Raw genomic sequence first — 14,591 nt, forward strand, 5'->3', positions numbered from 1 at the left:
GGGCGTCGGGCTGTGGGAATGACAAGAAGAGCAGACTCAGGAGGCAGAAGGGATAGAGTTTGAAGACTGCTGGGCTCTAGGGGCCAGGTGTGCCTGTGGTCGTGAGAATGAAAGATGTCTCCTGTCCTGTGGGGATGGACTTGGCAACTGGAAGTGAAGGACAGCCTGATGGGAGAGAAAAAGACATAAGGTTGCCAACAGGGAGTCAGGGCCACAGAGGAACTGGGTCTGGAAATTAGTCCATTTAAGTCTGGACTGTTGTAATTGCCGATGACAGAAACGCAAATAACCCGAGCATAAGAGGGAATTAATTGGGTGGATGAGGGCTTGAGGGACAGCTAGATCTAGGTGTCCTCAATCATCTTCAGGAATCTGTCTGCATCTTTGGTTTCTGCTTTCCTCGTGTTGTCTTTGCTTCCAGGCAGGCTCTCTCCCCATATGGCGATGTGATGGCCCCCAGCAGCTCCAACCTAGGCTCCGACCAGCCTGGCAACCTCACTGGGAAAAGAAAGATCCTCTTTTGTAACAGGTCCGGCAAAAGTCCAAGGGTTGAATCTGTATCCTACGTTGAATTTTAAGCTCATCCCTGAACAGATGACTCAGAAAATCAAGGTGCTACTGCCTAGCAAGCAGAGAATCCATGTTTATCAAGCAGGAAAAATTGACAGTTAAGGCAGAGACCAGATGAATTCGAGAGAAGACTAGAGATACAGGTAACAGAGACAGACTGGGAAGATAGACAAAATAACTGAAAAAGTGTGGGCTCCTCTCCCATGGTTCCTGCTGGGAGCTCTGCAGACACAAAGAAGGGATGCCCAGTGGGCACCTCTGTGGGTAAACTCCTTCACTCCTGCCCTTGGGCTCAGGAGCCCCCAGCCCCTCCCCCATCCACTGGAGGTACCATGGCAACCAGGCCCCCTGCTCACCTTTCCCTCCCCCACATAGAACCCAGTTTCCGTTTGAATCTCACCTGTACCTAACCAGTTCCTGTGTGAAACAGGGATGAGTGGAGGGCAAGTGGGAACAGAAAAGGGATGACAGAGGGAGGGAAGCCAAGGAGCCCAGCAGAGGCAGCCATGAGAGAAGAGAGATGGGGAGAGAGGTAGGGAGACAGAGAGGGGGTGATAGAGTTAGAGAGAGGTACAAAACGAAGAAGAAGGAGAGGGAGGGGGCTGGGGAGACGTTGGGGAAACTGGTGGAGGAGACTGGGGAGATGGAACAAGGGGAGGGGAGAGATGTGGGGAGAAAGGGGGCAGAGAAATCAAGGGAAAGAGTGGAGGAGAGATGGGGAGGGAGAGGAGGAGAAATCAGGATAAAGAGATGGGGAGAGAGGGAGGGAGGGAGCGGGGCAGAGAGATGCGGCGTGGATGAGGAAGGGAGTGCGAGGTGGGGGGAAGAAACTCGAGGAGACTGGGAGGCATGGAGGAGGAGGCAGGAAAGGGGGAAAGAAATAATTGGGGCACACAGGGAGCCCCAGAGGCTAAGGGAAACTGGATTTCCATGTGGTCTCAGCCTTCCATATTTTTTTCTTTCTCATCTCAGCCTTCCATATTTTTTCCCCCCCCCGGGGCTTCAAAGACAAGAAGGAGGAAGCAGCAGCGGGGAGAAGGAGCTGGGGTGGGTGACCCCGTCAGAGCTCTTCTCCCCATCCCCCTGAGACAACCCCTACCCACCTTCTCAGGATGCAACACGAGGTGGAGGCCCTCTGTTCCTCCACCATGGGCAACCCCGGTATGCACAGGGAGGCAGGTACTGAGCCGTGTCTGCTTGTGTGTTTGTATCCAAGTGTGGGGTTGGGCGGGTGGGGTCCTTCATATTCTTTTTTTTTTTTTTAATGTTGAGCCTTCTTTTAATTAATTTATTTTTATTTTTGGCTGCGTTGGGTCTTCGTTTCTGTGCGAGGGCTTTCTCTAGTGGTGGCAAGCGGGGGCCACTCTTCATCGCAGTGCGCGGGCCTCTCACTGTCGTGGCCTCTCGTTGCGGAGCACAGGCTCCAGACGCGCAGGCTCAGTAGTTGTAGCTCATGGGCCTAGCCGCTCTGCGGCATGTGGGATCTTCCCAGACCAGGGCTCGAACCCGTGTCCCCTGCATTAGCAGGCAGACTCCCAACCACTGCGCCACCAGGGAAGCCCTTGGGGTCCTTCATATGAGCATTGTGTCACAGTCCTGGCTTTTAGTGTGACCTTAAATGAGTCACTGGCCTTCCAAAGAAAGAGCTACCCCGAATGCTTATGTCTACCAGATTCCTGAGCAGTACCCTTTAGACCTCAAACTACATTTCCCATGAGGCTTTTCAGTTCCCTGACCAATGTTCTGGACCCAGAACTACACTTCCCATGAATCTCTGGGGCCATAACAACTCTTCTGAGGCCATTATCCCCCATAGACTCCCTGCCCTGGTCCCTCACACTCTCCTTGTCTCCCACGCTGACCTCAGCATCTTCTCCCAAAGCCACTCCTCCTCCTTGCTTCCCATGTTTGAACCGTGCTACTGCCAACCCAGTCTAGACGCCAGGCATTGTTCCCCCACTCCCATTACCTCCACAGCCATCCGTCCCAGCCCCATCTTCCTGCCTCCTCTCTCTGCCCTGTCCCTACTTCTCTTTCCCCTCAGCCCCAGCTCAGGTCTTGTCCTCTTCCATTGGACCCTTTCTCCACCTAACTCTCTGGTCTCCAGTTTCTCCCCACCAGCCCATCCCCCACATAGCTCCAGAGGAGCCTTCCTGACACCCAGCACTAACCCTGTCTCTCCCTTGCTCACAGCTCTCCCATGTTGCCCATCACTCCCAGGATAGAGTCTTAGCCCCTCAAGCTGGTGTTTGAGGCCCCGTGTGGCCTGACACTAGCCGACAGGCTCATCTTCCAGGGTTCCCTACTTCCACTCTACTTTAGCACAGCTCATTCATTCACTCACTCATTCGACATTTCTCAAGTAATATCTTGGTGAGGATTCATTTGGCTAGCAGGTGATAGAAAATCGGACTTAATGCAGTATAAAAATAGGAAAGTCATTGTCTCACTCAAAAAGAAGCCCAGAGGTGGATCAGGGTTTGTGTTTGGTTGGGTCAGCAGCTCAGTGAATGTCACTGAGAAGCCAGTTTCTATGTCCCTGCTTTTTGGTCTGGGATATATCCCCTTTGTACACCAACTTGTATACCTCATGGTTACAAAATGGCTGCCACAGTTTCAGGCCTCACTTCCAGAGGTCCTCACTTTAAGAACCCCAAATAATCTCTCCTCACATCTCATTGGCCAGCACTAAGTCATCCACTCACTCTTGTCTCGATCCCTGGCAAAAGGAACGAGATTATCATGATTATTTTAGTCAGTGGGGCTATGCATCAGGTGGGAGAAACTTTTTTAAAAAACCTATAGCTAATCCTACTTCAGGTCCCAATTAACCAGAATCTCTAGCGCTGGGGGACCTAGCAACTATAGTTTTTGAATGCTTGCCAGGTAATTATGATGAGCAGTAAGGGTCAGAAGGCATTGGTTTACACTGGATGGGATATCCCTGAGGATACTGGGGCTTGGTGAGCCTCACCTGGTTGCATGGGTGGGGAATGGACACTCCTCAAATGGAGGAAGAAGGATGGGAATGGCTGAGGGGGTCTCCTTTCTAGGTGTCGGCTATAAGCACCTCTTCTGTGCCAGGTGCTAGGCTGGGCATAGCAAATGCTCTAGTGGCAAAACAGACAGTTTCTCTGTCCTCAAGTCTCTTTTAGTGTCCTTGAAGATCGCTTTCATTTGGAGATGCCCCACCCCACATCATCTCTAACCTAGACTGAGGCACCCATCTGATAAGTATACTTTATGTGTAGCTCCAGAAAAGATGAGTGAAATTGAGTTGACCAGTTGGCTCGTTTTGCAGATCGATATTTGTTCATTTCAGTTTTGTTGTTTTCTTTGTGGTGTTTTGGAACCAATAACATTTTTAGCTTGTCAGGTTGCAAACTTTGGCTTAGGCCATTAGAAAGCCTATGGGTCCCACGTATTTTGCCTATAGTAATGAATGAAACGACCCAGCTGGTTCTCATGCAAGGAAGACAGACATGAAACACACCATCTAACAAATAATTAATAATCTACAATGGCAATAAGCACTCCTTAGCCTTGGACCTGAAGAGAATTCTGGGAATATTCTCTTTTGCTTAAAGACCTTAGCACCCACCCCCCGCCCCCACCCCGTGGTCCCTCTGCATAAAACATCCCTTTCTCTGCCATTTCTTTATTTGGCAAACTCCTCCTTTATCCCTTAAGTCTTTTTTTTTTTTCACTATTTTTAAAAATAGATCTTTATTGGAGTATAATTGCTTCAACATACTGTGTTAGTTTCTGTTGTACATCAAAGTGAATCAGCCATATGCATACATATGTCCCCATATCCCCTCCCTCTTGAGCCTCCCTCCCATCCTCCCTATCCCACTCCTATCCCTTAAGTCTTGCTGTAGACATCACCTCCTCTAAGGAGCCTTCCCTGATTGCCCCCAGACTGGGCTTCCTCTCCACCTCGTGACACGTCCATTGTAGCAAGTATTGACCTTTACAGTGAACACTTCCCCCACCAGACTGGAAGCTCTTGGAGGGCAGCCTGGGGTCTCATTAATCTCTTGGTCTGCAGCATTCTCCAAGGCACACAGGAGGCCTTGGAGATGCCTGCTGAAGTTTCAAAGTGTTGTGTTTCCTCAATTATTCAATAAGTATTTGTTTTTAAAGTTATACCTTTACTAAGTTACACATATACATTGAAACAAATATATTAAAATCACGGTTGTAATTTAGAAATCTTTATTTCTAATGCCACATTTCATGAGAAACAGTTTTATTCACATTTTAAACATACACTTTTGATGCTGCTAGAGTCAGTTTTTTAGTCATTTCACACACATTTCCAGGGCATATAATTTTATTTCTAAGTTACTTGTGATAGACATTTAAAAGATTTTTTCTATTATAGAAAATTTCAAACATACACAAAAATAGAGACAATGTACATTTTGTTAATCTTGTTTCATCTAAGCAACCCACACACACACACTTTCTGGGGGGACATTCTATAGGACAAGTTTGTTTTAAAGAAAATCCCAGACATAATTCCTTTTCACCCATAAATACTTAAGCATGTGTTTCTAACTGCTAAGGATTTTTAGAAAGCACACCTACCATGCCATTAATTCCACCTAACAAATTCACAATTTTTCTTGAATATCATCTCACACCTAGTACATATTTAAATTTCCCTAATTATTTAAAAATTTTATTTTTCACAGTTGGTTTGTTTTAGTTAAGACCCAGAGTTGACATATTGCATTTGATGGTTATATTCCTTCAGTCTTTATTCAATAAATACTTACAGCTAGGTGCCTGGCGCTTTGCTAGATGCCAAGAGCGAAAGACGAGCCCCTGACCTCATGTTGCCCACATTTTAATTAGAGACTCATAGAAGTAAATGTAAAATTGCAACCGTGATGAGAGCAAATACATGGTGTCATGAGTTCATGACAGGAACTGTTCACACACTTAGGGAGACTTGATGAGCTAAGTGAGGGGGAAGAGAGTTCCACATGGAGTCATAGCATGTGCCAAGGTCCTGTGGCAGGAGGGAGCATGGAGAGTTCAAGTCACAGAAGGGCAATGTTTCTGGAATGCAGCAAGTGAGGAGGACGACAGTGTCTGATCAGGCTTAAGACATCAGCAGGGTCTGGTCATGTGTCATCTTGGTCTTAATTTATCCCAAATGATAATGAGAAGTCCTTGGAGGGTTTTGAGGAAATGGAGATGGCTATGTGGTCAGATCTACATTTCAAAATGCTTCTGATGGGGTGAATGAAGAGGGAGAGAGAGATATATATTGAGAAGTTAGGAAGCTGTTGTCTAGACAATAGTGGGGTGAGTAGCAGCAGACTGGGGGATTGAGAGCACAGATTCTGGATCCAGTGCCTAGATTTTTATCCTGATTCTATCACTTGGCCTGTGTGACCTTGGGCAAGTCACTTAAGTTCTCTGTGCTTCTGTTTCATCATTTGTTAAACTACACTATCTCAGAACGTTGTTTTGAAGATTCAGTGGAAAAAAAACTTTAAAAGGTGCTTGGCTTTTTAAAGGGGGCTGTAAACACGTAGTTATTATTATTTTTAAGTGGACAGATTTGAGAAGGAGATTACTATGTTGGAAGGATGAAAGGGAGGCCAGTATGGCTGGAGAAAAATGATCAGAGAGGTCATCAGAGTGACCACACGCAGGGCAGGTGCTTCTCAAAGGGGATCTTGCTAAAATGCAGACTCTCACCCAATAGGTCTGGGGTGGACCCTGAAATGCTCCCCAGACCACACATTGAGGAATGAGTCCCCATAACAGGGAGAACTTTATCCTGAAGGCAAGAGGAAGCCTCTGGTGGTTTGTAAGCCTCTGGTGGTGCTGAGAGGAAAAGATCACCCTAGCTGCCCTGCCAAAACAGATGGGAGGTGGAAGAACAGGGACCAGAGTTGGGGGCTTACTATGGTACAAGCTGAGCTGTGTTGATGTGCTGAAGCCAAAGACCTCTAGGAGCATAGATGGGATATAGCCCTGTGCTGGAGACAGCCTGTCCCAGCTTACAAGACCTGAGTGGTGAATTTTGCAAGCTGGTTGTGAAAACCATGGGTAGCATAAAATTGGTCAGGTTGAGAGTACTGAGACCATGAAAACTGGCAGATGCTGAGAGAGAGAGAGAGAGAGAGAGAGAGAGAGAGAGAGAGGACATTTACCAGTACACCACTGAGTTTACTGAATGAGGGAGATAGTAACACATCAATGTCTGAGTAAGAGGTTTTTAGAGACCTGGGCTGAGTTAGGTGACTTGGGGAGGAATCAGGAAAGCAGGCTTTGCTCTGAATCAGATGCTGGCAGGAAGCAGAGGCAAGTCCATGACATGAGAGCAATCAGAATGGCACTAACACTGGTTGGGAAAAAAGCAGCATCAGCTCTGAGCCAAGAGGGGGATATTTGGTCAGTTTTGTGGTTTGGGCAGTGTCGATGTTGTGTTGTGTTGACACATGACTCCAGAGGGATCTTATTTTTATCTTGGTCCATCATGGTCACAGAGTGACCTTGGTTGCTGTTGGTATTCTGTGAAATTCCTTGTGTCCAAAGGGAGGTCACCAGGGTCTATCTGGGAGTGCCAGGCTAGCTGTCAGGGGTTGCTTTCTGCTTTTTTCAGCTGCTGTAACAAAGAGACCCTCAAACTCAATGGCGTTAAGAAAACAGTTGGTTTCTCTCTTGTGTAAGAGGAGGAGGGTGGTCTGGATGGGTGGGATATCTCAGCCCCACGAGAATACAGGGACCCATGGTGCTCCATCATCTCTAGAAAGAATAAAGCTGGCTTATTGCTACATCCACATTCCAGTCCAAGGGAAGGGGCACTGAGTCTAAGCCAAGAAAATTTTTCTTAAGCAAATGATTCCAAAGTTGCACCCCTCACTTCTGCTAACAATGTTGGCGAGAACTTGGTCATATGGCCACACCTAGCTGCAAGGGAGGCTGGAAACTGTTGTTTCCAGCTGGATAAAACTCTAGCTAGGATTGTAGAGGAAGGGGAAATGGATTATGTGGGACAACTAGCAGTTGGCCATAAAAGAGACAAATTAGTTGATGGAGGGGTTGTGTAGAAGAGCCCAGATTTGAGAGCTGTTATGAATCAAGTTCCAATCAGGAGGCCAGTTCTGAGAGTGTTGGAAAAATCATAAACTAGATTCAAATGCTGCTGCAGTGAAGAAGCTAGGCTGGGATGATTGGAATAGGAAGCAAAAAGGAGCAAGTCCCTTCCTTTTCCTCCTGACTTGCAGTTTCCCGCTAGCACCCCCTTTTGGCAGAGTCTAGCAGGACCCCAACTGTCCGAGTGGAAATGGGGTTGGTAGAGTCCCAGCCCTGGGGTATCGGACAGCTGGGTGGTGTAAGTTGGAGTTTCGGGCTGAGAGACAACAGCTTAATAACTGGCATAAGAGCTATCCTGGTGGTGGCACGGACAGTCATTTGCTGATGCTATTTAAGTGGAATGATGTGCGAGGAGTGCTCAAGGCAGCTGATACTGGGTTTTCCATCCACAGGAGCACTTCTTGTGGACCTAGAGACCCTGCAGGAGACGCAGGCTCGGAGCCTAGGCCGACCTGTCAAATCCTCGTGAGTGGTCCCTGGCCCCATGATTTCTGATCTCAGCTCCTCTGAGTGCGATAGCGTGGACCCCTGACTTTGGGAGGTCCCTGTCCTTTGGCTGTCTTCCCAGGAAGCAGTATCTGCGCCAGGTCATTGCAGAATATGAGGCACTGGACCGAGAGCTCCCATGCATCCGCAAGTTCCCCATGCCACCTGCTGCCCAGCCCCTCTGCCTGTGCATGGAGACCTCAGTGAGTGTCCCCCCCACCCCCGTGATCCCAGGTCCCTGGTGGCATGGTGGGAAGGACACAGGCTCAGAAGTGAGGTGGACAGGGGTTGAATCCAGGCTCTGCAGCTTATCAGCTGTGGGCTTGGCACCAGGATAAGTGGCTGAAAATTGATTGTGAATTTGTCAAAGGGTTCATCATCAAATTTATCACTGCTGATCCCAGAGGGGAGACCGAGAGGCAGAGAGAGGGGACGCTGAGGACAGAGGGAGCCCTGCTAATCCACCTATTATGAAATTCTGTAAAATTTACAGATATCGCAAAAATTCATTTCAAAAAGCCCGTTTTTGGACAGATTCAGTGACATGGTTATTCGGTGTATGGATCCTTTGGGCATTCCTGCCTCAGAAGAGGTATCTATTAAGGTCTCACCCATTTGAGAATTAAACAAGGCTTGCCAGGCACAAGCCTCGGAAGTGTTCCCTCAGCTCATCTGTGTGACTTGACCTCAACACAGGGATTGCTGTTCTTGTTTATGGGACCAATAACCACCCTATTGCTCCTCCTCTTTGTGTTTTTGAACATGAGACACACACACACACACACACACACACACACACACACACACACCAACATATGCATCCAAGGCTTGCCTTCCTGGAGGTGACCAGTTTCATGATTTCACTGTGGCTTCTCAGCAATTTTATATGTCATGACATATGGTATCGCCTTCGACATGGTAATCTCAGACTCAAGACGTGGTTAATGATCAATATATGTTTCTGAATGTAAAATAGATTGACAAGATGTCAAATCCTCCTACGATCCTTATTCTTTGAGAACTGAATAGTTCTTAAAATGCTAATATGACTAAAAAAGGAAAAAATTACGGCTTAAATCCTTGCGAAAATCTTCAAGGGCTGCCAAAATCTCGCCATCCGACGCAGGTTGCTGGAAAAGTTTTCAGTAGATTGGCAAAGTTGGCCAAATTGGTGAATCATTCCGTCAGCTGTTCATTGACTTTTGGCAAATCGGTTTGGTGAGAACTGGTTTTTTTTTTTTGGAGAATGACCTAGAATGGCAGTAGATGACTTTCTACCTGAACGATTCCTATCCTCCCCGCTGTGGCAGGTTCTGCAGGTGGGGTCTCGGGTGGGGACTTCTGCACCCGGACTGAACTCCGGGTGTCACTGACTGAGGTTCTCTCTCTGACATCCCCAGCCCGAAGAGGACCTTACCCACCTGGAGGTGCTGGAGGCGCTGGAGGCCGAGTTACCCGGGGCCATAGAGAGCGGGCGTGTGAGCAGCATCCGCTTTGAGAACATGAACGTCATCTGTGGGACTGCTGGGCGCCGGAACCGGTGAGTCCTTGGAGGGGGCAGGGCCTGGAGCGGCCGGGAGGGGCAGGACCGCAACTGGCAGGACCGCGGTGAACGCGATGGGGGAGCCGGGAGGGGAGCGAAGGCTGCGAGAGGTGGGGCGGGGCGGAGGCTCTGAGTGGGCGTGGCCGGGAGCTAATAGGGGATGTGGGCCAACAGTAAGCTCCGTGAGGGGCGGGGCGGAGAAGTGAGGGCAGTGAGGGGGCGGGGCCAGGGGCGCCCGGAGAATGGCGTGGTTGGTATAAGGATCGAGACCCCGCTGAGAGAGCCGAGAAGGGGCTAAGGCGAGAATGGGCGCCGTGAAGGGGCAGGGTCAGGTGAGATCGGAAAAGAAGGTGGGGTTTGGAGTGAGGAACCGGAGTTTCAGTGACCCAGGTGGTGAAGGGGATGCGCAAGACCGAGGTGTATGGTCGGAGCATGGGAATCAGCTCTGAGCGGATGCGTAGCCGGGACTGAGCACTTTGCAGGGGCGGGGCCAGAGTGATCAGGTGGGCCTGGAGTGTCTAGTTGGGGGCGGGGCTGGGCCACACTTAAAGGGGGGGACCTGGAGTTGCTGGATGAGGATAAGGCCCTGGAGCGGCGGTTTAAAAAGACGGAGCCTCGACAGAGCCAGGCTGAGAGAGAAGACGGGACCTAGACTGACCCAGGTGAGGGTCGAAGTACAGATTGAGCTCGGCGAGAGTGCAGGGTTGGAGAGTTTAGGGATGTAGTGACGGGTTGAGGGACTGGAGTTGGTAAACGAACAGGGGGGACCAGGCAGGGACTCTGGGACAATCAAAGCCAGCGATTCCCCTTCCGTCTCCGCCCCGCACCTCTCCTCTTGGCCTTGCCCCCTTGCAGGTGGCTTATCACGGTCACGGACTTCCAGACTCGCTCGCGCCTACTGCGCTCGGGGCTCCGCCTCCGCGGGCTCCAGCACCCTCTCGTGCGCCACGACGAACTGCTGCTGGGCGATTACCGCCTGCACCTGCGCCGCTCGCTGGTCCGACGGCGCATGCTCGAGGCTCTGGGGGCGGAGCCGACCGACGAAGACTGACGTTTGGGGCGGGCCCCGGCTGCGCCTGCGCACCGCCCAGCGGGCTCGGGCGACCCACCCGGAATCCCCAAGGAAAGGGGCGTTGCCTTCCCAGGAAGGAGGCGGGGTCGGCTCGAGGGGGTGGATACTGTGAGTTTAATTATAAAGAATGACCTGGTACAAAAGCCATTTCTCTCTGCAAAATCTTGGTGGGGAGTCAGGGGGTGGGAGGTGATGGGGGGTAGGGACGAGCCCCCATGATATAATCCCGCCTCCCTAATCTTCCCCCAGTCCCTGGAAATGGACGCCTGGGTCCCACTCCCTTGAGGGATGAACTCTGAGGCCCGAGAAAGGGAAGACCCGGGCGCCGGGGCTTTGAACGCGTGCGATCCTTGTCCCAGCGAGAACCAGACGTCCTCATCCGCCCCCCTCCTCTTCCTCCTCCCACCCCCCTTGGAAGACAATTCTCGGGCTTTTATTTCAGGTTTTTTTCTGGATTTTTTCGTGTGTGTTCTAGTTTTTTTTTTTTTTTTTGTATTTTCCTTTGTTATCGTTCCTCTTTTTGCTTTGTCTCTTCTCTTCGCCCCGCGCTGCCCCCCATCCAGTCCCTTCCCCCTCCCCACCCCAACCTCCCCTCCCCCCTCCCCACCCCCCCGTACCCTCCCCAACCCCGCGGCACCCATCCAGAATGAACAAGCCCTTGATAGACGGGCGCCGCGCAGGCCCCCTGCGGACGGGGGGCATCCTGCGGACAAGGGGGAGGGGGCGGGTAGGGGCCCAGCGCGACCTCCGCCCCCTTCCTCGCCACCCCTCCCCCCTCCCACGACCCTCCCACAAGGTTCCCCGCAGATCCCTGACGTGGTGAGGGGAGAGGGCTGCAAGCACCCTCCCCCCATGGACGGAGCGCCCCCGCCTCGGGGGTAGAGGGCAGCAGAGGGGGAATGGGATTGGGGGAAGGAGGGGGAGCTCTCTTCTTTGGCAGCTGAACATGGCGGGGGGGACCTGAGGGCGATGCCCTTCCCCCTTTGCCCACAGTAGGGGAGGGGGTTTTCCAGGGGAAGGGGTGGCTTAAAATTCCCAAGCCCCAGGAATAAAGGGAGGGGGAGGCGTGCAGGAAGGAACAGCCATGCTGGAGGGAGGAGTTTCTTGAAGAGACAGAAAGGTTAGGAGATGAGGGAGCGGTGTCTTCGTGCAAAATGGATGGACCGGAAGGCTGGGGAGAGTGAGAGGAGGGGAGGTGAGAGGGCCAAGCCCCGGGAAGGGAGAGGAGGAAGTGTGGAAGCAAAGTGGGCAAGAAGTGAGTGTGCGTAGGGTCTTCTCTTGGCAGAAGGAGAAAAAGAGCAGAAAGAGCTAAGAGAATAGGCAGTGTGAATGACCGGAAGAGCTGGTCTTTCGGGACCAAAAAAAAAAAAAAAAAAGTGCCAGGAAAAGAAACAACAGTACAGCCCAAGAGCGCGTGTGCAATGAGATGAGTGTGCAGAAAGAAAGAGGTAGTAGAGTTCCCCAAGGGAGATGGAAAAAGTCACCCAGGAGCTGACAAGAACAAGTAGAAATTCAAGAATGAGTGTGCAAGCAGGGCCACGGAAGGCAAGAACATTGTTTAAGGAAGAGAAGAAAGCTTCAAGAGAGCAGCGGAAGTACTGGGGAGGGTGAGTGCGCAAGAGCGAGCATGCGAGAAGGTTCATCCAAGAGTTGGCAATGGAGACGGACAAGGATTTGGGAAAGAAAAGTGCAGGGGAGGCGGGAGGCCGGCAAAGCGGAGAGGCATGAGCACTTGCGAGAGATCCGGTTCCTGGGGGTTCCTGGGAGGCACGGGTGCAAGCAACGGTGGGGGAGGGGGAGGGGCGTCAGTGTCCCTGGGAGGGAGGGGTGAGTAGAGTGAGAATGCGTGGGTGCAAGAATAAGAGGGGAAAGTGCTTCAAGAGAATGGAGGTGAGAGTGTCGGGAGAGGCGCACAGTCTGTGAGGTGAGGGGAAGGGTGTCCCAAGTGTGTCTGCAGCAAGGGCCCAGAGATTTTTCGGGAGTGAGGGGTGGAAGGGAGGGCGCCCCGGAGGAAGCGTGTGCAAGCAAGAGTCTGACAGAGCACGGAGTGTGGAGCGTGGGGGAAAGAGACGCATGGTGTGCCAGGGAAACTGAGTGTGAGCCGGAGAGCTGAGGGGGCCTCGCAAGCCGGAAGTGAAGGCGCAGTGTGCAAGACAGTGAGAGGGCGAATTTGTGCAAAATTGTAGCCCAGGGAGGGGAGAGAGGTGAGCAGGCGTGCAAAGGAGCGTGCAAAGGGCTGGGGGGCTGCTGTGTGTGCTGGGGAGAGGGGAGGATGGGGAGAGCCGAGGGGCCTGGAGATGGGGGAGGGTTGTTAGAGGGTGGCAGGTGGTGGAATCTGAGGGCATCGCCTTCCCCTGCGGCCTGGGGGACGGCCCCCATCCGGTGAGGCTCGGGGCTGACCCTCTATGGCTCTGTCGGTCCCCTCCTCCCCAGAATCGACCCTTCCCTCCTTCTTCATCCCCCTCTGTGATTTCTTCCCCCCCACCACCACTCCACTCCCCGCTTCACACACACACACACAGTCTTGTGTCAGCTGCCCCCTCCTGTGAGGTGCCAATGTCTGGCCAGATCAGGCCACCTGGTGACCTCCGGCCTTGGGAGACAAGAGTCAGGGTGCAGTTGTAGCAGAGTCCCTGGCCCGGGGAGAGAATGAAGGTCAGGGTTCAGAGGTCAAGAGGCCAGCAGGCTCAAGGGTTCCGTGGACGGGCTGGTCCGTCCGGGCCAGCCATCACCTCTCCAGGAAAAATTTGAGAGCCCGGTCGATGTTCATGCGGTGGCCCACCCTGGTCACCCCCAGATCGACGTAGTCCTCCTTGGTCAAGGCGGGCAGGTGGGAGCCATCGATCTCGTGGTCCAGGAACCGGGCTCGGTGCTCAGCCAAGCCCAGCCACTCAAGCCAATCAGCCACGTCGAACTTGGTCCAGAACCCCAGAGGTTTAGCGCTGAACGGCTTGTCCGGGGGCAGGGAAAGCAGGCGGGTCGGTGAGAGGGAGCGGGAAGCCCCTGACAAGGCCCCGCCGAGACCCCCGGACATCCCGGGGTGCGGTGGCACAAAGACAGGGGCGAAGGGGTCAGCCGAGCCTCCTGCCCCTCCGGTGGGGGAGCCGCGGATGTCAAAGAGGCCCGGGTAGAGGGGTCCAGAAGGCAGAATGGGTAGGGAGGAGGGCCGGGGTGCAGGGCTGACCTTGTGCTCCGAGGCGGGCAGCAGTGACGGGCTAGGGGCCCGGCGGAGCAAAGGTGGCCGCATCTCGAACTCCACGCCCTGGAGGTGGCGGGCGGACGTGGAGGAGGAGGAGGCCGATGGCGAGGTGGCCCCCGGGGCTGCAGCGGCCGAAGCGGAGCCCCCGCCTCCTGTGGGGAGTGGCGGCAGAGGTGCTTTGGACCAGTTCTGAAACAGGCTGCTGACAGGTTTGGAGAGAAGCGAGGGCTGGGAGTCTTCAGAGAGTCTGGAATGTGACAACGGGGCAGGGGTGGAGGAGAAGGGTTGCGGGGGGGCGGGGGCGGGGCAAAAGCGGGTGAGAAAGAGGCAGAGGTCAAGATACAGGGAGAGGAAAAGAGACATGGGGCAGGGATAGAGAGTTGGAGGAGAGAGATGGGGAGAGATTGAAGGAGCAAGCGAGGGGTAAGATGGATGTGAGGACAGAAAATGAAGGGAGAGAAAAATGAGAGGACAGGGAGAGGGTGACAGTCAAGAGAGATGAAAGAAAAAGAGACATTAAGTGATAATAATAATAATCACCACCACTTACTGATGCTCACGTGTGCCAGGCATTGTTCTAAGTGCTTTTACATATCGCC

At 52.4% G+C, this 14,591-nt stretch overlaps 2 protein-coding genes across 3 annotated transcripts in view; one reads left to right on the plus strand and one right to left on the minus strand.

Annotated features, from left to right (window-relative positions):
- Positions 1 to 449: 449 nt before the first annotated feature.
- Positions 450 to 11,298, plus strand: LOC307066907 (uncharacterized protein C19orf81; the record flags this gene model as incomplete). The annotated part of the gene is made up of 6 exons (XM_079724126.1): positions 450 to 529; positions 1,682 to 1,749; positions 8,085 to 8,157; positions 8,261 to 8,381; positions 9,579 to 9,718; positions 10,577 to 11,298. The coding sequence occupies 6 exons, from the start codon at positions 450 to 452 to the stop codon at positions 10,770 to 10,772; spliced, it is 678 nt and encodes a 225-aa protein (XP_079580252.1). The 3' UTR covers positions 10,773 to 11,298.
- A 2,223-nt stretch (positions 11,299 to 13,521) lies between these two features.
- The window catches only part of SHANK1 (SH3 and multiple ankyrin repeat domains 1), a gene marked incomplete at both ends in the record, with an annotated part of 42,981 nt that continues 41,911 nt past the window's right edge, over positions 13,522 to 14,591 (minus strand). For both annotated transcript variants that reach the window (XM_079723038.1, XM_079723037.1), the window contains one exon: positions 13,522 to 14,239. In XM_079723038.1, the coding sequence (XP_079579164.1) occupies positions 13,522 to 14,239 (718 nt within the window). The remainder of the gene's footprint in view (positions 14,240 to 14,591) is intronic.

The sequence above is a fragment of the Hyperoodon ampullatus genome (assembly GCF_949752795.1).
Source record: "Hyperoodon ampullatus genome assembly, chromosome: 18".
Lineage (NCBI taxonomy): Eukaryota > Metazoa > Chordata > Mammalia > Artiodactyla > Ziphiidae > Hyperoodon > Hyperoodon ampullatus.